At 38.6% G+C, this 21,547-nt stretch overlaps 1 protein-coding gene across 4 annotated transcripts in view; it reads right to left on the bottom strand.

Moving 5' to 3' along the window:
* Positions 1 to 21,547, bottom strand: part of LOC112574949 (neuropathy target esterase-like) — a 30,231-nt gene that overhangs the window by 3,161 nt on the left and 5,523 nt on the right. For 3 of the 4 annotated variants that reach the window (XM_025256379.1, XM_025256377.1, XM_025256376.1), the window contains 28 exons: positions 21,228 to 21,371; positions 20,588 to 20,747; positions 20,099 to 20,179; positions 19,714 to 19,775; positions 18,877 to 18,943; positions 18,549 to 18,629; positions 17,589 to 17,721; positions 16,476 to 16,606; positions 15,766 to 15,924; positions 15,221 to 15,298; positions 14,658 to 14,732; positions 14,222 to 14,355; positions 13,055 to 13,360; positions 12,747 to 12,910; positions 9,212 to 9,337; positions 8,514 to 8,577; positions 7,824 to 7,992; positions 6,988 to 7,170; positions 6,608 to 6,726; positions 6,072 to 6,228; positions 5,328 to 5,391; positions 4,894 to 5,016; positions 4,170 to 4,286; positions 3,590 to 3,738; positions 3,273 to 3,425; positions 2,698 to 2,817; positions 2,217 to 2,225; positions 257 to 356 (listed from right to left, as the gene is read on the bottom strand). In XM_025256379.1, the coding sequence (XP_025112164.1) occupies positions 257 to 356; positions 2,217 to 2,225; positions 2,698 to 2,817; positions 3,273 to 3,425; positions 3,590 to 3,738; positions 4,170 to 4,286; positions 4,894 to 5,016; positions 5,328 to 5,391; positions 6,072 to 6,228; positions 6,608 to 6,726; positions 6,988 to 7,170; positions 7,824 to 7,992; positions 8,514 to 8,577; positions 9,212 to 9,337; positions 12,747 to 12,910; positions 13,055 to 13,360; positions 14,222 to 14,355; positions 14,658 to 14,732; positions 15,221 to 15,298; positions 15,766 to 15,924; positions 16,476 to 16,606; positions 17,589 to 17,721; positions 18,549 to 18,629; positions 18,877 to 18,943; positions 19,714 to 19,775; positions 20,099 to 20,179; positions 20,588 to 20,747; positions 21,228 to 21,371 (3,428 nt within the window). The remainder of the gene's footprint in view (positions 1 to 256; positions 357 to 2,216; positions 2,226 to 2,697; positions 2,818 to 3,272; positions 3,426 to 3,589; positions 3,739 to 4,169; positions 4,287 to 4,893; positions 5,017 to 5,327; positions 5,392 to 6,071; positions 6,229 to 6,607; positions 6,727 to 6,987; positions 7,171 to 7,823; positions 7,993 to 8,513; positions 8,578 to 9,211; positions 9,338 to 12,746; positions 12,911 to 13,054; positions 13,361 to 14,221; positions 14,356 to 14,657; positions 14,733 to 15,220; positions 15,299 to 15,765; positions 15,925 to 16,475; positions 16,607 to 17,588; positions 17,722 to 18,548; positions 18,630 to 18,876; positions 18,944 to 19,713; positions 19,776 to 20,098; positions 20,180 to 20,587; positions 20,748 to 21,227; positions 21,372 to 21,547) is intronic. The other variant, XM_025256378.1, reaches the window with a different exon arrangement.

Below are 21,547 nucleotides of genomic sequence, written 5' to 3' on the forward strand. Positions count from 1 at the left end.
AAGAACATTTACCCTGAAAAAATCGTCAGTAGCTGTTCAATCATCAGCAAATTGGAATGATTTTAATGTAAAAGAACCTTGCATTATAAAACATTTTCATACGCATGTTCTCTTTCTCACACACACAAATATATACCCCAACATACCACATCTGCGGTGTAGTGTTCTGCACGCAAAGTGGTTACCTATATTAAAACACCCTTTTATCACCTTCGCTGGATCTATAAAAACTATTAAACCAAAAAAACTGGCATACAGTCGCTCTCTGTGTCCAGGTAAAAATGTGACTGTGGCTTCTCTATCTTCGACACCAACTCAGCAAGATCTGTGAAGTAGGCCATGACTGGAACTGGTGCCTGGAAATGTCACACAAAAAAAATTCACCGCAAAATTTTCTGACCTTATTTCCAAACTAGCTGTTTATCAACAATGGGTTTTTTTTATTTATTAAAGTATTATTTTGTAAATGTAAATCCTTTTCATTCAAGACATTGATGTTTATAATGGAGTCCACTAGAAACTGGCAGTTTTTAATCTTGTAGGTTAGCTGCATGCGGTACATATATGTAACTTTATTGTTGCTGTGGTGGTGTGCTACAATTTATTTCCATAAAGGACTTAAAATAAACTTTCATATACTACAAGCAGCTTCAACCTATCATGGCAACTTAATGGAAGTGAAAATGCTTGAATATCTTTACTGTAATCACCCAAAAATGAATATATATAAACTCCATCTTGCAATATTTTTCCATTTCATCTTGAATTTACACTAACAGCATTACACTATTTTAAAATCATACATAAATTAATAACATGTTCAACATAAACAGAAAACAGGCTCTGTTAACACAGATCCTTCATGCTAGCTTTCTAGACACTAAAACTATGCTTTAAACATTCCAGAAAAAGCAAAAAAAAAAAAAACCCAAATGACACAAAAAAGACTTTTGATATGTTTGCACTGCAGGCGCAAGAAATTATGGCACCCAACGCATATTTTATGAATACATTATAATGATATGAAATCCTATAGAAGAAATTAACAAAGTTTTGTTTCCTGTTTCAAACTTATAGAGAGAGGGTCTGCAAACATAAATATTATAAAAGAAACTTTTATAAAACATAATCACAGGCAACTTGCATAGAACTCCTAAAATCAGAAAATAAGGGATTACAAAATACATAAGCTGTTACTTTGAAATATAGAAATACTGCTACTGGATTCAGATTAAGCACAAGCTTAAATAAATAAAACATGCATGCCGCCTCTCACTCAAACTTACATGAATGTGCATCCATAAGCACTCACACAAATCATCATCCATGAGCACTCGCACAAAGAATCACCAGTCACCAATCACATTCACAAAGAATTATCCAGATTAATGTCACCAGCAGATAAACATTCCACACAATGCAAAACCCATGCCCACGTGTATGCAGCTGTTGTTGGCACTCATGGCTATTTCAACATAAAGCACTCAACACCCTCCTGACATCTCCATCCCTCATCGAATCGCTGGTTCACCATGAATTCAACGATTCCCATTTGACAGTAAGAGTGTGAGCAGACATCTATAGCATATAGATCTATGTCTAGTTATTTAAACTTTGCTGGTATAATCACAACCTATTATATAAAGCCATTAAAAAAATGGTTGGTACTCTTTAAGCGACCTCCCAACTCTACAAAGTGTTATTTTTCAGTATACATATGAAGTTATTCACTCAATAATGCTAAACTGATCACAAACTTTTAGCGTGTGACTATGTCTCATTTACATATACTACATCTTGGTGTGTACATGACTGTCTTAACATTTTTACCTTTATATTATATCAATATACAAGTCAATATGCAAATTTCTTTCTTCACCTTTTCCCATTCCTATGCTGCTATATTTGCATTAATCAAAGACTACAGAATTTCCTGTAAAAATTCTTTCAGGCACCTAGCATAACCTTTATGTTTACTCAGGTTTATAACACTCTAAACAGAGACAACATCAGATAAGACCATCAATTACAAGGGAGGAATACACAGCGATTAACTCTCTGGCTCAGCAAATAAATGAAGAAAAATATCTTGATACAAATAAAGCAACAAATGCAGACTGTATTTCACACATGCATTACACACACATACATGCACACAAAAATTGCACAAATCTAAAACTGAAAAGGACATCAGAAACAGATTTTAATCCTTTTACCACTGTTTCCTGTTCCATGCAAGCAGAAGGCAAGAACAGAAAAAAATAAAACAAAATCACTTCAAAAGTCACAACAATCCTAAAATAAATAAAAAAAACAGTAACTGCTGCTGTTATGAAAATTTTTGGTGATCTATACCACTAAAACTAGGCTCAAAGAAACATCATTGTCACTCATCACAAGTTACATCTACCTTTGGAGTGAAATACTGTATGACACCAGCACATCATCGTCCCTAGCAGAGGACAATTAAAGACAAAATAAGCAGCAATGAAATAAAAGGGTGAATGTTTTGGAGGGTTTATCCAAAAGGATGAACATTTTAGGGGACTGTTTCAAAAGGGTGACAATTTTAGGGGGAGGGTATTTTCAAAAGTGACATTTTTCAGGGCTGTTTCATAAGGATGATTGTTTCGGAGGGTTTTTCATAAGGAAGCAAGGTAAAGATAAGCTTAAACAGACCCACACAGAACAATTTACCTGCTGAGCACGCTGAGTGCTGGGAGATTTTTCCAGCTTGTTTTCTTTGAAAAGTTTTTCAACTAAACCTCCTTTGGTCCAGCCAGAAAAGAGAGTTTTGCCATGGTTGTACCCAACATCCTAAAACCAACACATAACATAACAATGCAGACCAGGAAGAACACAAATTGATGCTAACAGTGACTGGATCATTGTTCTTAAGGAAGATGATATGTGATATGTTGCCAGATTAAGGATAATAATTAGCTTAAAAGTAATGCAAACACATACATGCATTTTCACTTCTCTCACACAACCCCAAGCACACAATTTTGCTCTTGATCTTCATCATCATAGCTGGCATTGAATTCATAGACTGATGGTGTTAAGGTAAGATCAAATTAGATTTCACAAAAATTGTTATTAAGGGATGGCTCTCATAAACAGAAATAAAAGTTAAAATTAACCAACACTGCTGCTGAAAGACTTCAAAACTGGAATGATAAAAGAGGACTGCTAGATGTTTTAAAAAAAACAAACAAACAAAAAACAAACCAGCCCACATTTTAATCTGCTGTCGAGCTGAATCTGCTTACCATTATCTCATCACAGGCACCAAACTGCAGTGTGCCATACTTGTCGATGGGAGGTCGGATGTATTCACAGTAATCCGAGTTCTTGACAATCTCCAGCTGCCTGGTGCAAGAAACGTAAGCTAACCGAGACTGGATCTCAGTCATGTCTGGCACCTGTTGAAGTACAAGTCAAACAACACATCAAATGAAACCAGAACTCCAGAACACAACATGAGAGCAACCTTCACTGTGTCATCCCCTGAGTTCCAGAGAACAAGTGAGATGAGGCATTGGATAAAAAGAGTGAGATAAACTTCAGAACAGCATCTGATGCTTACCTTCACTGTGCTGCCCCAAGGGTTCCAACGGTTCCACAGCAGCCACCAGCCAGACAGTTTGTCACCATAGTTTGTGAGATTCACTTCATCCTGAGCCCCAACATCAATGGCAAACACAGTCTGGGCTCCCATCGTGTGCATTATGTCAGCTGTTGAACACCCACCAAAGTAACAGTTTCCAAATTCTGTTTCACCTACAGATACTGCTCACTACACTTTACTTGGAGAAAAGGATGCAAGGTAGTTATTCAGTTGTGCACAGAAGTACGAGGTTGCATCCATGTTCAACTGTGCTCTCTCATTTATATAAACTATTCAAGAAGAAACTTTTATTGTTCTTTCAAACAATATCTGCCCTTCTATGAAAGAATTTTTAAAATTGACTGGTTAAATGCATTTCCCCAGCCATGCTCACAGATAACAAAGAAAAACCAAAAAGTCAAGAACAAAAATCAACAACAACAACAAAAAAAGTATGGCAGATTCTTCCCTTGCTAAAAATTACAACAAAGGGTCATGCTGTACAGAAGCATGTAGAGCAGTAGATAGTGAGGTAGAATAATCCGACAGCATTTATCACCTGGCAGATTGTTGACATATCCTCCATCAAGCAACAGGTGCCCATCAGAAGGGTCACAAAGCGGAGGAAGGTAGCCAGATAGTGACATGCTGGCCCGGACATAGCGCCACAGGCTGCCTGCAACACACATGCATGATTCTGCAACATTATAATGTGCAGTTCTAAATTTGACAGAAAGTTTTCAGTGTAATCATGCATGATTTGCTAAAAGAATATTTTAATACAGTTAAACCTGGTCATATTTTATTTTTGCCATTTATTTTAAAAAGGAGTCATTCTATACACACTTTGTACAGCAACATCATCCAGCCTACCAATTTAATCATAAAGATGGCATAAGAAGTGTGTTGGTGATGTGCTTATTGTTGCAACACCAGACCATCTATAAAGATGGCACAAGGAACAAATAATGCTGGAATTTATTTAAGAGCCATATAAAATCATTCTGAGTTGTTTTATTTCTTGGACAGATCTTCTGTAATTTTGCTTGTTTTTTTCCTTGCAAAACTAAGCACAACACCACTGTGGCATGTCTTTAATGTCTTCACTGAATTACTAAAACACCTGGACCAAACAGTAAACAGTAGTGTATGCATGATCAATTTAAAAACCCCTTTTCTGAAGGCTGCATTGAGCCATAGTGACCAAAAAACAAAAAAATCACAGTTTCCATATACCTCTTTTTCCGTAATTCACAACCTTTCACATCTCCAGTCTAACTTACCACTGGTATGGATGCGCATGCTTGGGTTGGAGATATCTGTTGTGACACAAAAATAAGGGATCCACAAGTCCTCAATTTGCCTGTCATGGAACATGCACTCGATCTCTTCATTGAGTGCCCCTCCTGTTGGTCGTGTTCACAAGCACATCACAAAAGAATTAAAGACATGCATTCTCCTCTATCATTAAAACAGACTCACTAGCAAATAATAAAAAAGATAAATTATTTAATGGTCAATGATTTAAAACTGAAAATCTGATTTTAAAAAAAACTATTCACATGGAATCTGCACACCACAGGTTATAATTTACAAGCCATATAAATGTTAGAGACAACTGTACTTTTCAAAACATGCAAACATTTCACTTATCAAATATATGCACAATTCTCACGTGAATAACAAGAAAGGTAATTTCAGCTATAAGCAATCTTACCTGTAAACATTGAGGTATATGGATAGGTCAGATCTAACACCTTCCTCCAAACAGATGTCATTTTCTGAAACAAGCAATTATTTTGTTGAATGAAACAATGAAACACAAATAACACAAGTTATAATAACATTGGCTATTAATGAATAATGATAAAATGGTATTATCATAAAACATATTTTGTAACAGCTTTACTGATTCAGTTGCTATGGATATTCTGCCTACAGAGTTAGAATTCTGATTACATAGATCATATACAACAAGCTACAGATATCTTTATCACTGACTACAATTGTCTGAGTAGGGCTTTTCTCCTTGGGTTCCATTCATTTAAAGCTGCAGTCATGTTTTAAGAACATCTGTCAAACATGAACATTCTTTGGCGATACTCAGAAATGGATTTCAGTAACTGTCTGGAGAGTTTATTAAAATTAATTTTTAAACAAAGTAATTTAAAAACAGTGTGAAATGTCATTTCACTTGGATTGAAAACTACTGACTGTGACAGTGGTCAATGGTTGATGAAAAAATGTCGCAATTCATGTGCTCCAAAAGACCAAATGTTATGGAAAAATTGTCATTTTGAAGCGGGATATAAAAGATGAGGAATTTTGGGACTAGGCAGGTGTACAAAAATTAATGTAAAAATGGTTTTTTTAAATAAAATAAATGAAGAAACACAATAAAATGACTTAAAGAAATTCACCCACCAGGCATTGACATCAATCAAGGTGTATGTTCACTTACAAAGCACCATTCACGAGCACGCTGACTGAAGCGAGGGTAGGAGCGCTCCTCCGCCCACAATGCACCAATGAATGAGCCCATGCTTGTCCCCCCTACCATGTCAATGGGAATGCCCACCTCCTGCATGGCCTTTACCATGCCAATGTGAGCGAGGCCTCTGCACCACCACAGTTGTGGAAAATGAACAAAAAAATCGTCACTTTTTTTGTTTAACAAAATCTTTAGGGACGATTTAGCACTGAAAAGCTATAAATAAAGATAGAAAAATTATAAACATGTCAAATTGTAACTAAAAATGAATAGTAACAGGATATATTTTGAAACATGCCATAGACCAGAAGACCAGATGACTTTTACATTCTGTGCATATGGCCTTTTGAAGTCACACTTTTTCACTCACTCACACATGCACACATGTATATATACAAACAAAGGCATGGAGACCCTAATTTATGGCTGGGCCAAACAGGAGAAGACCCTGTCCACCTCCAGGGTCAACAGCTTTCTAAAAATCTATCATATTCCTTCCATCTTACCTGGCACCACCTCCTCCAAGAACCACCCCAATGGAAGTTCCTGTCAGGAATCGTGCCAAACGAGAAAAATCACTCATGCGGTCAGCCTCCGTCTCAAATAGTTTCTCGTATATCTGCAGCTGGTGTGAAAAATAGAAATTAATTTTTTTATCCTGAAAACCCTTCCTTCAACTATGTGACTCAGCTAACAGTAAAATAAAGTCACAACATCTAAATATCTACTCAGTTCAATGAGTCAAGACTAACAGAGAAAGTCAGCACAAAATAAAAAATTCTACATGGTATAAAGAAAAATGAAAAACTTTGCTCACTCACACATGCACTTACACATCTCCTCACCATCTTTCCTCATTCATGCAGGCACTCACACATCTCCTCACCATCTTTGCTGGTGGCTTGCGGCTGAAGACACGTTTGTTGCATCGAATGTGATGGTGAGAACAGCACCACTCCCGTGCATTGAGCCACTCTGCTGTTCGTCGGGGAGTTTCTGCATCTTCGCGATGAAGTATTATCAGTTCTTTCTGAGCACGAACAGCGATGTTTTCTAGCTCCTTTTCTATCTGCACAAACAAAAACAAAAGCTGATTCACAGACTACAGGTTAAGTACTGCAGACAAAATAATGAGGATTTTAGTATTTAAGTTCCAGCAATTCTGTTGACCGTCTGAGACTACAAACAGCATTTTGATGCATTATTAGCTGATAAGATAGGGAGCTGGTGTGCTTGGAAAATAATTTTCTTGAACCTGACCTGGTCAGAGAAACTATTCTACATTATTCCATTGCACAATTTCAAATTATTTGAAGTGATTCTATCAAATCCATTTATTTTCATATAAAAAACGTCTTTGCCAAATACTGGCCTACTTATGTTCCATTGCTAACCCTTTGTACTCAAATAACCTTGGATCTATTTCAGATCTATATATTATCTGGATTTAATTTTTCTGTAATTTTTAATATCATTAAGTTCAGTTAACACATCTTGTTTTTATAAGTCAATAATAAGCCAAGCAAAATGTGACTGACTTATAGGCATTTCAGTTGTATGCATGAGCAATTGGTTTTTAAGCATGATATGCATCTGGTCCTGCTTGAGTTTAACGTATGCCAAGCTTCAGGCATAAGTAAATTCCAGCTATTAAATTGTGTTTGGGAGAGCACGCATATAAATGAAGTGCACGGAACTAACTATGCACTGTCAAATGCTCACCTCTCCAACAACTGGGCCTGACTCAGCAACTGCCACAATGAGAATGGCATCAGCCTGACGAATGCAGTGTTTCGTCCACTTGGTAGCAGTGTAGTCACACTGGTACAACACCATGCGGTTGATGTCCTCTTGCTGGTTCAACCACGCAGACAGGCGAAACTCGTTGACACTGTGAGGTGCAAAATATGGTGTATCTCAAATAAACGAAAGAAAGCCAAATATAATCACAAACCTCCCAAACCTACAATATGACAGTAGAAAGAAAGGAGTGAAGGTATACTCTCATGATAAAAAGTCAAAATATGACAACAACAGAAAAACAAAGTCAAGAAGAAAATCATTGACACACACATGTTCAGATATCTAAATAGAGTCTTCATGCATATCAAATATTAATAATATTGCTTCTAAAAAGATGTTATATAATTTTCAAATTAAGATATCTGCAATCCGAACTAAGAAAAATACAATTGCAGGACTTTAAATGCATCCTACATATTCAACGCAGTTTTGTATACAAAGGATACCACAGATTTAAAAGTCCTTAAAAATAGTATTTTGTACTTCATTCATAACACTAACCACTTTCATTTACAGTCCTAATCATTTATAGCACTAATCAAACTTCATTTGCAGCACAGGCACTAATGAGCTATTTCAGTTTTACAAATAAATTTTCTGTTCACAAACCCATCGAGAGCTGAAGCACCAAGTCTTGTCTTGATGATTTCACTGGAAAGCCGGGTTGTTGGCCCTACAAAAGTTACACTGTGTGAGAAAACAGCTGACTCTAAACCTAACTACTGACATACACACCACTACTGAATATTTTAGTTATTACTGATTCCTTGAATCTCTTATAGCAGAAGTTATGTACTCCAAAATGAATGAAATACATTAAACATCCTGTGATCTTCAAAGAACAGTTTGATGGCTTGAGGTCTAAGCCAATGTGTGTACAGCAAAGTAAATAATGAAAATACTAAATAGTAAATGCTTGTCATCAAGCAATAAAAGCTAGAAAAGTGTTTTTTTTTTAAAAAATCTGTTTAAGAATGATTTAAAGACAGGAAAGGAAGAACAGTTGATCAGAACAGCTTTGGGACTGTGCTCACAAAGAGGTGCTGTCTAAAAACGGTCAATTTTCTACAGCCTGCAGCAAAGAAGCTGAATTACAACTATATATTGACATGCTGACACAACTCACACTGCTCCCTGCAACTATTGTAGCATCTGTTACACAGTACAGATTATGATTCAATGACAGTGACTTAAGTATCCACAATATGGATCAGTCTCCCAATCAATTTCCAAGCTTAAAAAAAAACCAAACAAACAAACAAACAAAAAACCAGATCTGTTATTAAAAGAAGAGGAAACAACATTACCTATGGCATTCAGTGCATGCTGCAACTCCATGGTAAAACTCTGCACAGGTACATTCTCAGACACAGGAAGCACTGCCACTGTGGCCAAGTTAGTTACCATCGAAACATTCTCAACTGCAGAAGACCCTGGACAGAAAAGTTATAGATGAACTAAAGACCCTTCATTTCCTTCAAATCTGTACATTGTGGTAACCCAGTGATCCCTTTCAGAGCACACGTTATACTCTGTTTTCTTTGTGTGGATGCACTGATTTATGTAAAGTGCAGACACTAAAAACCAGAACTTACTACTGCTTCATAAATCTGATGCATGCCACACATCTGTGTTATTTTACGTAGTACTTTCAAGTGGTCAATGTATTTTTATGCTTTATTTTTGTAGAGGGCCGGTAGTCCAGTGCTTGTTAGGCAGAAAATGCTGATGCATGCCAGTAAGTAAAGGACGATTGCAAAAGAGCGCGAAAATAACGATGACGCAAAAGAGCGCGAAAAGTACGCTGATGCAAAAGAGCGCGAAAAGTAACCCACCCGCGAGGTATATAAGGGCAGAGCTGAGACGTAAGGACAGGGGAGAAAACTACGAAGAGAAGACGCGAGACAAGCGACGCAGCCGTGACTGTAGATCTATTGGCATTAAAAGAATTGTGTAACTGCTGACAGGTTCCTGCCTTCTGGTTTGAGTGCTGGACTGTTGTGGTCACTGTTAGACTCCCCTCAATCACAACACCACTCGGTTACATCTTTTTGGCGCTGCGAGCAGGATCAGTGTCAGCAGAGAAGTGCACACAATGGCTGCAGATGGCGATCTTACAGCAGAGGCTGTACGAACAGGTCATTTATTCCGTCTTCAGAAGTTTGCCGGAGGGCCAAGTGACGAGTTTGAAAGAGAGGTGGAGATAGGTCTCGCCCTAAGCCCGATGCCTGAGAATGCGGCGTGTGTCTATGTTCTCAACGCGCTGGAGGGACCTGCTAGACGGCGAGTTCTGATGTTCCCTCATGACATGATAGACACGCGGAAAAGATTCTGGATATTTTGAGAGAGGCATACGGCGAGCGAGAGATGCTATAGACATTACGCCAGTTTTTATAACCGCCGACAGCAGAGTAAGGAGGCGGTCATTGAATATGCTGCGACCTGCGAAATTTACAGGCGAAAGCAAATCGCCTGCTGAGCGACGCCATATCCAGTACACACCCTGGCGACACGCTTGTAAAAGGACTGTGAGAAACGCCAGGTCCGACGTGAAACATCCAGACAGCTGGCCGACCATGGGTCTTTTTTGCTGATCTCCTCAAGACGGCCCGACGTGTAGAGAGAGAGGAGATGTGTAATGACAGGGAGGATGAGATAGATCGTCTGACTGCACGAGTCAGACAGCTGGAGATGGAGGCGGCCTCCCGGCTTCATACGACACAGCAACGTGATTTCCCCTTCGAGGCTGATCGTCAGCACAAACAGAAATGTATGCGACGACAGCAGACAAGACAGCGGAGCGGCCAGCGACCAGCACTCCCCATGACAGCGATGGGGAGGGGGCAGAAGCGAGGTTTCTGCAGGTGGTTCAACGTGGCAAAGGGATGGGGATTCATCACACCTGATAATGGCGATCAGACGTCTTTGTCCACCATTCAGTTATTCACAAGGCAGCTTTCGCAGCCTCGCAAAGGTGAAGTGGTGGAATTTGAACCCAGACTGTCATACAAGGGCGTTGAAGCCACGTTCGTCTGTGGTATCGGAGGAGTGAATGCCGGGGCAGTGATGCCGGCCGATGTCAAAGAAAAGCCAGTGGTGCAACTACAACAGCGACAACCACAGCGACGCAAAGCCAAGCAGAACTGCACGGGACAGATTCCATGGGCGGAGGGCCGGTATACCTGTAATATCACCAGCCGGCAGTTAATGACAGTGCTGTGTATACAGTCAGGCCCCTTGTTGACGGCCCTGCACTGACCCTCAATAGCGACAACAGAGCAGCGAAGTCGTCTCTGCAGTTAGAAGACATTCAAACTGCCGGAGACACAGAATTTCAGACTACGACAGTGACGAAGAAACTCCGTTCTGGTATGGTACTCTTCCACCCATCAAGCCAGAACAAGATTAATACCAAAAGTGACAGTTGCTGTGTGTGCCAGACAAGTGACAGTACCTGTGGTTCCAGAAGTGACATGTGTGTGCGGTGCCAATATGACAGTACCAAACTGACAGTGCCTGTGGTTTCAGAAATGACAGTATCTGTGGTGCCTGATATGACAGTAAGTGTGATTCCAGAAGGACAGTGCCTGCAGTATTTCAGCCGCGGTTTGCTGTTAGACAGGCATAAAACTCACATGGGGAGAAAACGGTTGTGTACGCTATTCATTGACACTGTAGATAACATAGATGTGGTGTAAAGCATTGATTAGTTTGTTTTGATATTTTGTTTATTTTCTTCTTGTTTGCCACGGCTGCGCCTACCAAATGTCATTGACAGGGATGACACACGAGAGAACGGAATGCCTGCCCTTATAGACACATTGTGCCTCAGCAGCAACAGATGTTTCTTGATTTAAAATATTTAAGATACCTGCCCCACCGTCGTAAGCATATTAGTGCCGAAGCTTGTATACCAGCCCTAGTATTGCTAGCAAAAGCTCATCAGCGAGGGCGCTTTAGAGAAAGAGTCGGCGGGGATGTAGAGGGCCGGTAGTCCAGTTGTTAGGCAGAAAATGCTGATGCATGCCAGTAAGTAAAGGCGATTGCAAAAGAGCGCGAAAATAGATGACGCAAAGAGCGCGAAAAGTTGATGCAAAAGAGCGCGAAAAGTAACCCACCCCGCGAGGTATATAAGGGCAGAGCTGAGACGTACAGGGGAGAAACTAGCGAAGAAGACGCTGAGACAAGCGACGCAGCCGTGACTGTAAGATCTATGGCATTATAGAATTGTGTAACTGCTGACAGGTTCCTGCCTTCTGGTTTGAGTCTTGTGTGGTTCACTGTTAGAATAAATTATCTCCCCTCAATCACAACAACCACTCGGTTACATTTTTTTTCTCCCCTCTTTATATTTCCCGTACCTTTGAAGCTTGTTGGTTAAGTATTTTAGTGGCTGAGTGAGTTTTACACATCACATTTCATAGCATGTTTTTGTTAGCTAGTGTTTTTCTTCTTCTGACTGTACAGATGACATGACTATAGGAGATAAAAAGTTATACGAGCTCTTTAACCATCAAAAATTGTCTCCATGACAGTGAAGCGAGCATGTCATCTGGTAAGTCTAAAAGAAAGAGAATTTACTCTCAAAATTATCTTCTTTTTTTTTTCTTTTTTCTTGTGTTCTTGTTGTTGATCAACACAGAGAATGCAACTTGTTTTGGCTGTGATGCTGATTGATACAAATCTACAGTTAAATTAAATCAAATCCCTGCATGGGTCACACATATAATTCAGCACCTGCACATGTACAGACATTATATATATATACAAAAATATGGATTTTGGTGACACCAAAATAGCAAAAGAAAATAATATGAAGTACAAGAAGAAATAACAACCAACCAGCACGACTGCCCAGAGAATGGCCAAGCGTGACTGTGTTGCGGTTCTGCAAGGTACCCAAGATACGCTGACCGAGCAAGTGAATTAACCGGGTGACCACTTGTGGGTACTTCATTTTTATCAGTGTCAGAAGTTCCTCTGGAATTTTAGCCACCTCGGTGTCACTGGTGGAAGAAAACATTTTTTAACAACACTATAGCATTTTCAATGGCGTGCAGTAGTTTTGTAACAGTTTCTGGAATCTGTCAAGCAGCTCTCTATGCTGTCATAGTAACATTCACACTTTAATAGTCAATCCAAGGACTCACCGTACTGCCAGCACAGTTGTGGCTCTCTCTGTGTGTGTTAAAACTTCCACAATCCCCACCAGTTCTCCACGACCATACTCTCCCACTAGCTCTTTCTTTCCTCCTACCAAAGTGATCACAGACCGTAATCGTCCAGTCAGCACGATGTAAACAGAGTCTGATTTATCTCCTTGCCGGTACAGGGCTTTGCCAACTTCTACCATATGCCAGTCCAAAGCAAAGTCTATTTGTCGAACAAAAGCTGACATGCGGCGAACTGTCATACGACCTGTGTTCAGGACGATGAATGGTTCTTCTCTCATGATGCTAAATGGAGAAACAAAACACAAACAACCAAAAAAAGTGGAAAGCCATCAAGACTTTTTCCGAACTGCTCAATCTGTTTCAACTGTGCAATAAATATAAAGGTCATTCCTTAACATTTCGGTCATCAGGAGTGCGAGATGTTAGAGAACTCACTTTTCTCGGGGGCTAGCTTTATGTAAGGGCAGTGCCCATCTCCTCTCCCTCCCTGCCTTACCTTCCCCACCTCTCTAAGGAATTGGGACCCATTTCTGACAGGTGGGTTGAATGTGGAAAGTTTGCTATGCCACATGGGTATTGACCATGCACACCTTTGAATTCTGACACTAGTGCTCTAACTCTACAACCATCCACATTCAGCTATCTGTTATCTTCACAGACCACTCTTTCTTTACACTGTTACATCTCCAGGGGCTCAGGTATGAAGAGAAAGATCAAAAAGTGTCATGATTCTCCTGAGGTAACTTACAATATCTTGCCCTGAATGAATAGAAAAAAAAGTTCTCAAATTTTGGACACAGCAAGAGAACCTTAATTGCATTATGTCCCTTTTTATGTAGACAAACCCATATCCAGAAATTATGGCAAACAACATGAATAAAATTTGATAAGAGAGAAACTTAAAGGCCGAACTTATATGTCAGGGCAGGAAAGAATACTCCAACCCATGAATGCTCCAACCCATGGAGGGAGATGGAGCACAAGCAGTGCTGGCTACCCAAGTAGTTATCCTTGGCCCAAAAATGCCCTCACTTTCCTCTGCCAGATGGAATGTATTCTTTGCTGCCAGACAGTGAAAGTTCAGCCTTTAAAAGTGAGAATGAAAAATAGCAAGGATCAAGTAAGGCAGCATTTCAAGCCAACCTGTAAAAGTCAGTCTTTGTAATGACAGCAAGGATGACATCAGATTTAGTGCGAGTAGTAAAGAACGATGGTTCTCCCGTCAACACTGCCAACATTCCTACCATCTCCCCAGGCTGTGCAGAGTACAGCTTGACCTGTACAGCAAGATTCATTTTAGTGCTGCTTGTAAACAAAACTCATGTCAGAAAGTAAACAAACAAAATGTTAGCATAAAGTAAATTGGGTTTTTTTTTCACCTTACACTCAAAAATTCATTCATCAGTCTCAATGTTAAGTACATAACTGTGCATGTTACAAATATTTTTTTATTTTAGTTATAAAGATGCTGCAAAGGTCAAAGTGAACTGTAAGCATAAAGTTACAGTAATAATGATATTGAGGTTTCTAATCACTTTATCTTTGAGATGTAGAGAAAAAAATTCACACATAACCATACCTCTTTAGCCGATTCCCCAACAAGCTGTTGCAGAACATGCAAGGAACCTTTCACAACAAAATACAGGTCTACATCCTGTCCACAGAAGAAATAGATCTTTGTTCTTCTCATGCAAGAAATCAAAACATCACAGAACTTTGTCTTTCCATACAGAACAATAAAAATACAACAGATCTGTATTCTTCCCACACAAACCATCACAATATAACAGATCTTCCTACTTCCCATACAAGCTATCAGATTATAATAAATCTCATTCCTCCCCCTACAAACAATCCAAATATAAATCTTTAGGGTGTCTACACCAGGTAACAAACCAGGTCTGCATCATGCCAACATAAGCAATTGCAACTCTGTCAAAGAATAAGCTGGTCTATAGGCCCTGAATGAATGGAATCTGTATATCGCCCACAGAAAGAAATCTAACAATGGTTCATCAAGTTTGCTATTTCTAAGACGTCACCTGTTGGAAGACAGCCATTAAGAACTAAAAGGCACAACATCCTGGAGGTTTTAAGCTAGAAAACTGGTAAAATTGGTGACTTAAAGTGACTGCAACTTACTTGGTCTCCTTGCTTACAAAGAAGTTTACCAGCCTTGACATACTGCAAACTCAGCTTGCCATCTAACAGCTTTGGATTCTTGGATGAGAGAGGCAAGAGCAAACAAAATAATTTCAACAAATGTAACCGCTCAATCATACTCAAAAGGCACATCATGTGGAGACTGAGCAACAGTTTCTAAGCTCCACATTTGCACCCACTTGAAAATAAAATCACAGAGAAACTAAATATCAACAGCTCTTAAGGATAAATTAAACATGCGTACCCATGCATTCCAAAAAGGGTTTTATAAGATTTAAATGGCAGAAGAGCTTCTGTTAGCTCCCTGGACTATTTCCTGAATAATTCTGACCACTACTGAATTATCATGGGGCAAAAAATTGGCCAATAGGGAACTATAAGTGATTCACCATGTCTAGCTTCTCCCCCATCAATATTAACAGTTAACGGTCAAGAAAAACTATGACACAACTATTCTGTGCAGAATAAAGCTTCCCTGGAAAGAACAATCATGTGCCAAATCTTGGAAGATCACATCAACTTACTTTTAATCCAAGCAACTCAGTGATGTCTTTTCTAGCCAGTTCCAAAATAACTTCATCTGTCATAGTCTGAACATTTCCAGTTAGGTCCAACATGGGCTCAGTGGCCTGCGGCTGGCGCCTGTATTTTCCTCGCACACCACTGGAGGTCTCTTCTGCTGACTGGCAAGCGAGTGAAATCTTTTACTAAGCAATTACAAATTGCTCTTTGGCAAGTGGACTTTACAAAAATTCTTACTGAAGGTGAAGCCTTTGAATTTGTTGCTTTCACCTTCCATAAGTTTCCTCCCAACCCTTTGATCCTGACAGTATGCCAAATCAAAATCAAGGACTTGCATTTCCTTTTAAGTCATAATGACTGTGCTTTCATTAGAGAAGATGCAATATGAATGAGGAATGCATGTGGTAAACAACCAAAATAACCATCGAAAAAACTGCTACAATGGCTTTACTGTCACCTTTATAGCTGTCTCAGGGCTGTGCACACCTTACCAATGGAGACCCCCCTTGAAACTAGGCACATACTAGATGTCAGGGATACAACTTTTGATGGTTAAAGAATAATTGCAACCATTTAATCTTTGGTCATATCATCTGGTAATATTAAAGAAAACAAATTGGACAGGTGCCTCCAAGGTCAATAAATGTGTATGATGATAATTACAGTCTCTGTAAAGCGGTGAAACTATGTCAGCATTTGATACTCAACTTACCACCTGTCGAACAAGAGTAGATGTCTTAGTGTCCTCTCCAGCTTCTGCCACTCTGGCACGCATGAGAGCAGTGTTGAAATCAGACATGTTGTTTAGTTTTTCTGTCTCCTCCTCAGCACTCTTCAATCTCACTGTTCACAGACACAAGCACATTTTCTGTGATTATTTATAATCTGTAACAAATGTTTACTTCTCCAGCTCTTGCTTTGTGATGCTTAATTATAAAATGCACGTGATGATGTTTCAAAATACAATCTATCTTGCGACTACCAATCAGTTTTATCATTTTGAGGAATTAAAGGCAAGGGATCTCCTAGCCTAGCAGCTGTAGGGAAAAAGAACATAAGTGGTTCACTGTGTTAAAAGGCATGGTATATAGAAGGTGGAGTCCACCTATTATTTTTTTAAATCCTTGATAAAGCTGGTAAACACCATCGGACTGAGTAGAGGATGAATATTTCCTGTCAAGGACAACCCTCTAGTTCCATCTCTCTCCATTGAAATTAAGCATAGTAACATCAACTTTACTTATTTATTTCTCTGAGTATATACATATATATGTTAGGGAAGTACACAGGATGTTTGCATATTGACTCATGAACATGTCCACCTGTGTAAGTGTTAGAGTGCTTATGTTTTGTGTGTGCATGTGTGGGCCCATATGTCATTCTGTCTTTGACATGTCTGATTCACTATATGAACATTATTGCTACACAGATCTAAAAGACTTTTTTCTATCCAGTGTCTTGTGTTTAAATTCTAAGCTTGCACTAAAACATTGCCTTGGAATGTTTTGTCAAGGATAGATATTTCGCACAAATAGGTATAGCCAATGTGCATTATAATGGGACCACAGTCCATGCAGTTTGAAATTACTGTCTTCTGCATCACAGAGACAGTGCTCATCAAGTGTGGGATACCATAAACCAATTTTTAATGAGCTGTTCATATACAATGTCCACTTCTAAAGCACAAACACTTGCCCAGTAAACGCTATTTTCAACAGGCACAGCGAAAAACAAAAATCAAACAATAAAAAACAAAACAAAACAAAACAAAAAAACTATTTTAAGCGCTCACACATATTAGAAAATGAATGACATGAAAACTCACTCAGTGAGTTTATTTCAGCATCTTGACTTGATGGGTTAGTTCCCTTAGAGGTGCCAGCCTTCAGGGGAGAACTTGGTGTATTCATGCGACTTAATGCACTGATGTGCAAGACTCTAACATCTGAGTGAAAATCCTAGCAGGATGAAAACACACACTTTCAAGTAAAATGCATTATCACTTTTATTACTACTGATGCTGCTAGAAATAGGAAAAAGATGGTTACAAAACAACTGCAAGATAAGTTTTCTGGGAAAACTAAAATCTTTACAAAACTGGTAAAAATAAACATACGCTAGGTATGGATTCTTTACAAATGTGCTCACTAGTCTGACAAGCTCTCCACTGATGGTTACATTTACTTATTACTCCTAACTTTAAAGTGTTATTGTCTTTTTAACAATTTTGATATAAAAGGCATAAACCAAATCTATATTATTTCTTCGGTAAGAGAAAAGGATTTATAAATCTATAATAGGGATGGTACTGAGAAAAAAAACTTCATCAAGAATCTTTTTGGTACTAGACTAATTAATGTCCACAAAAACATCACAGCATGGTCTCGTGGCAGAGCAGTAAAATTGATGAAATAAGATTGAGGACAAAAAGTGGTCTCAGATCTTTTGCTGTAGGACACAATAATTTGTCTCTAGATGTGGCACCTGCTTTACACAGCTGGAGAAACTCATGAAGATATAACCTCCTAAGCAGCTATTGCATGAAAAATCAATAATCAACTACAAAAATGGGGGGGGATTGGTATTTTATGATGAGCCAGCAACAAAGGCTATATCATGGCAAGGCAGCCAGCCCTGTAAACAGATGCCACTTGCAGAGAAAGAGCGTGCCTGAGACGAGAGCTGAGCCCAGGACAGCCAACCTTCACTGCATTGATGACAGGTGTTAACCTGCCCAACCAACTACAAAAACTGCACCAAGAACAACCTAAAAACTGTTAATTACATTGTTAATTAGCTCATTGCTGAGGCCAAGGTAGTTATGCAATGCCATGAAAGTCACTCTCTGCAGCCTGATCATGATGATCTGCAAAAAAAAAAATAATAATAAATATGCAATAACTAGGTTTAATCTGGATTCTGACTTTTCAAGGACAGAAAGTTCAGTTTAACAGAAAAAAAAGTTATTCATCACTAACAGAAATCCTCTACAATGCAAAACATGAAAGGTTAGTTAAATGAAGACTGCTGTTACAAGATGGGGTAAAACGTGTATTATTACTATCAAGTGCATCAATTAAGAATTACTTATCTATATACGGATAACTTCCCACCTGAACCATCCTGACAACAGATTCACTGAAACGTTCAAACATGGAGCTGAATGCAATGGCTGGAAGTCTGGAAAACAAGAAACAAATGGTTATGATATACACATGATATATAATGCACTTATATACTGTTCTAATATACACTGCTATGATACAGTTATGATCTGTAAACTGTTATACACATATACTGTTATGATATACATTTATTAATTGTACTGTAATGATATTTACTTTTTCTCTCATTAATAGTCAGAAAATATGGGTAAGCAACTCAGTAAACGACCAGCAAGTCTACTTCAGCGAAACTTTTTTTTAGTTGGGAGACATATTATCATACACTAAACTTGACTAGGCCTTTACAAATATTTCTCAGGGTTTATGTACACTTTACACAAAATGTGATGGACTAGGTTAAATATGACATATGACATTAAAATATTGACCCTCACTGGAATGGATATAATGAAACAAACAGCTTTCTAAAAGATATTATTATTAAAAACATTTAGCCCACTGGAAGCGAGCTTCTACATAAAATTGAAATAGGATATGACAGCCTTGTAGATTAAAAGGACGTGCTGCCTTTTAACAATTCAAGATGTCAGACTAGGGTTTAGATCTGTGTACCACAAAAGCAATTAACGTCATCGGGTGACAACCTTACAAATTTATGTATGGGTTCAGTGGAACTGATTACTCCATGCAAAAGGAAGACATGCGTTCAAGAACAGATTTTCAAAAATGCATCTCCCGTTTGACAAGCAGTTCTACATGCTATATGCTCCCTTGCACCTCCCTAACATACCTAATATATGTTTTATATGCACACACAGAGCTTACTTCAGAATAATGGAATCTACAACAGCTTTGGCAGACACTGATTTGTATGGTACTGGATGACCCTGGAAACAATTTTTTTTAATTCATAAATAAGATTAATGAAATAAAGCATTATCATGAAAATATTAAAACAATTAAGTTCAGTATATGTCCTGGTCCACAGCTGACATTCTTTGTTGTTCGTTACCAGCTTTGCACTGTTCACAAGTATGCAACAAAAACTGTATAGCTTTCAACTTTTCACTGCTGATTTAGGGTTATGATACAATAACAGCAGCACAAAAAAAAAACATACCTTACAAAACAAAAAAGTTGCATTACTGCAGTATCCACCATATTTATTAAACAAATTTCCACACAAAAAAATGTTAGGTAGGCAACATACTGTCAACACATCCAAGATGCTGAGAAGGCTATGAATGCTGTCTCCAGTACTGACAACTTTGACCAAATGCTCATCCCCATCCTGTAATCATCATTAGTTCGTCAGGTGAGAAACTCAGCACTACAGCTACTGTTTTTTTTGTCAAAACATACAACAGTAGTAATGGCAGATATCATCAACTTTTAGCCATCGATCTCCATGTAGCAAGCAAAATGACACAAAAATGAAGTGCACACATGTGCTCACATACACTTCTGGTCTCTGTGACTAACTGACAAGCACACTGCTAAACAACTGCTACCCCAGTCTATGATCCCTCTGTGGCAAGGGAAGATGCTTGGCTTTGGGTGGAGCAAACTTCATGCTGACAGTGAGTGATGTTCACATTTTTGTCTCCTCAGTTTTGAGGGGCCAGCTCCCCTCTCCCTCCCCTGATTCCTATGCCACTGTCCCTAAGAACAGAACATGGGACACTATTTTTAGCCTTACCTTTTCTTTGACGAAGACTTCCACCAGTCCACTCTGCACCACATATATACAGTTGTCTACGTCACCCACTCTAAACAGGTAGTCACCTGCCTGAACCTTCACAGATTCCATAAATTTGCACAACTCCAGAAAGAAGGGCTTCTCCAAATGGCCGAACACCCTGGCAAACACATCAGCTGTGATTGTAGTAAGCATAACAGACAGCCTTCATATCCTTGACCTTTGCTATGGCCACAGTGCACTTTGCCAGTACATAATCATGGTCTCAGACTAAAATTTTGCATGCTTATTATCTGTGAAACATGCTTATGTCTTAAAATATTTTTATATCATTTAAATGTGACTGGACACATAGCATGCTTATAAAAACATCATACTGTTAACTGATGTGCATATAACTGGAACAGTACATGGATAAAAGTATTAAGAGAATTGTGAATTATAAACATTAAAAAATAACTACTGTGCCATTCTGTTTTATGGATTTTAACCAGGCAAAAAAAATGCCAAAAAATACATCTAAATCTTCTTTTAGAAGCTGAGCTTAGATTTTATAATAAAGGTTTTGCAATGTAAATGCACCAAACTAGTGAAATGTCTCTGCCTAAAAAGGCAACTGCTGCTGGTTCAGGATATTTACCTCACACTGCGGAGGAGGTAAAAGATCTCTGGTGGGATGCGTGGATCAGATTCTTCAAAATCTGACCAATCAGCTTCCAAGAATTTTGATGGCGGTGCTTTCTTCTTCAGCTGTGGTAAGCTGGGATCACGCTTCTGCAAAAATCTTAATTTACAAAACAAAAAAAAGCAGTCACTTTATAAAATTTGTTATTTCAAATAAAATAAATAAATAGGAGTGACATAAACTGTCTTCCATTCTAAAACTACTAAACCAGTCTTAATTCCATCATACATGAAAATGCTACCTTGTGTGGCACCACAATGCATGTGGGCATTAAT

This window comes from Pomacea canaliculata, linkage group LG11 (genome assembly GCF_003073045.1).
Source record: "Pomacea canaliculata isolate SZHN2017 linkage group LG11, ASM307304v1, whole genome shotgun sequence".
Lineage (NCBI taxonomy): Eukaryota > Metazoa > Mollusca > Gastropoda > Architaenioglossa > Ampullariidae > Pomacea > Pomacea canaliculata.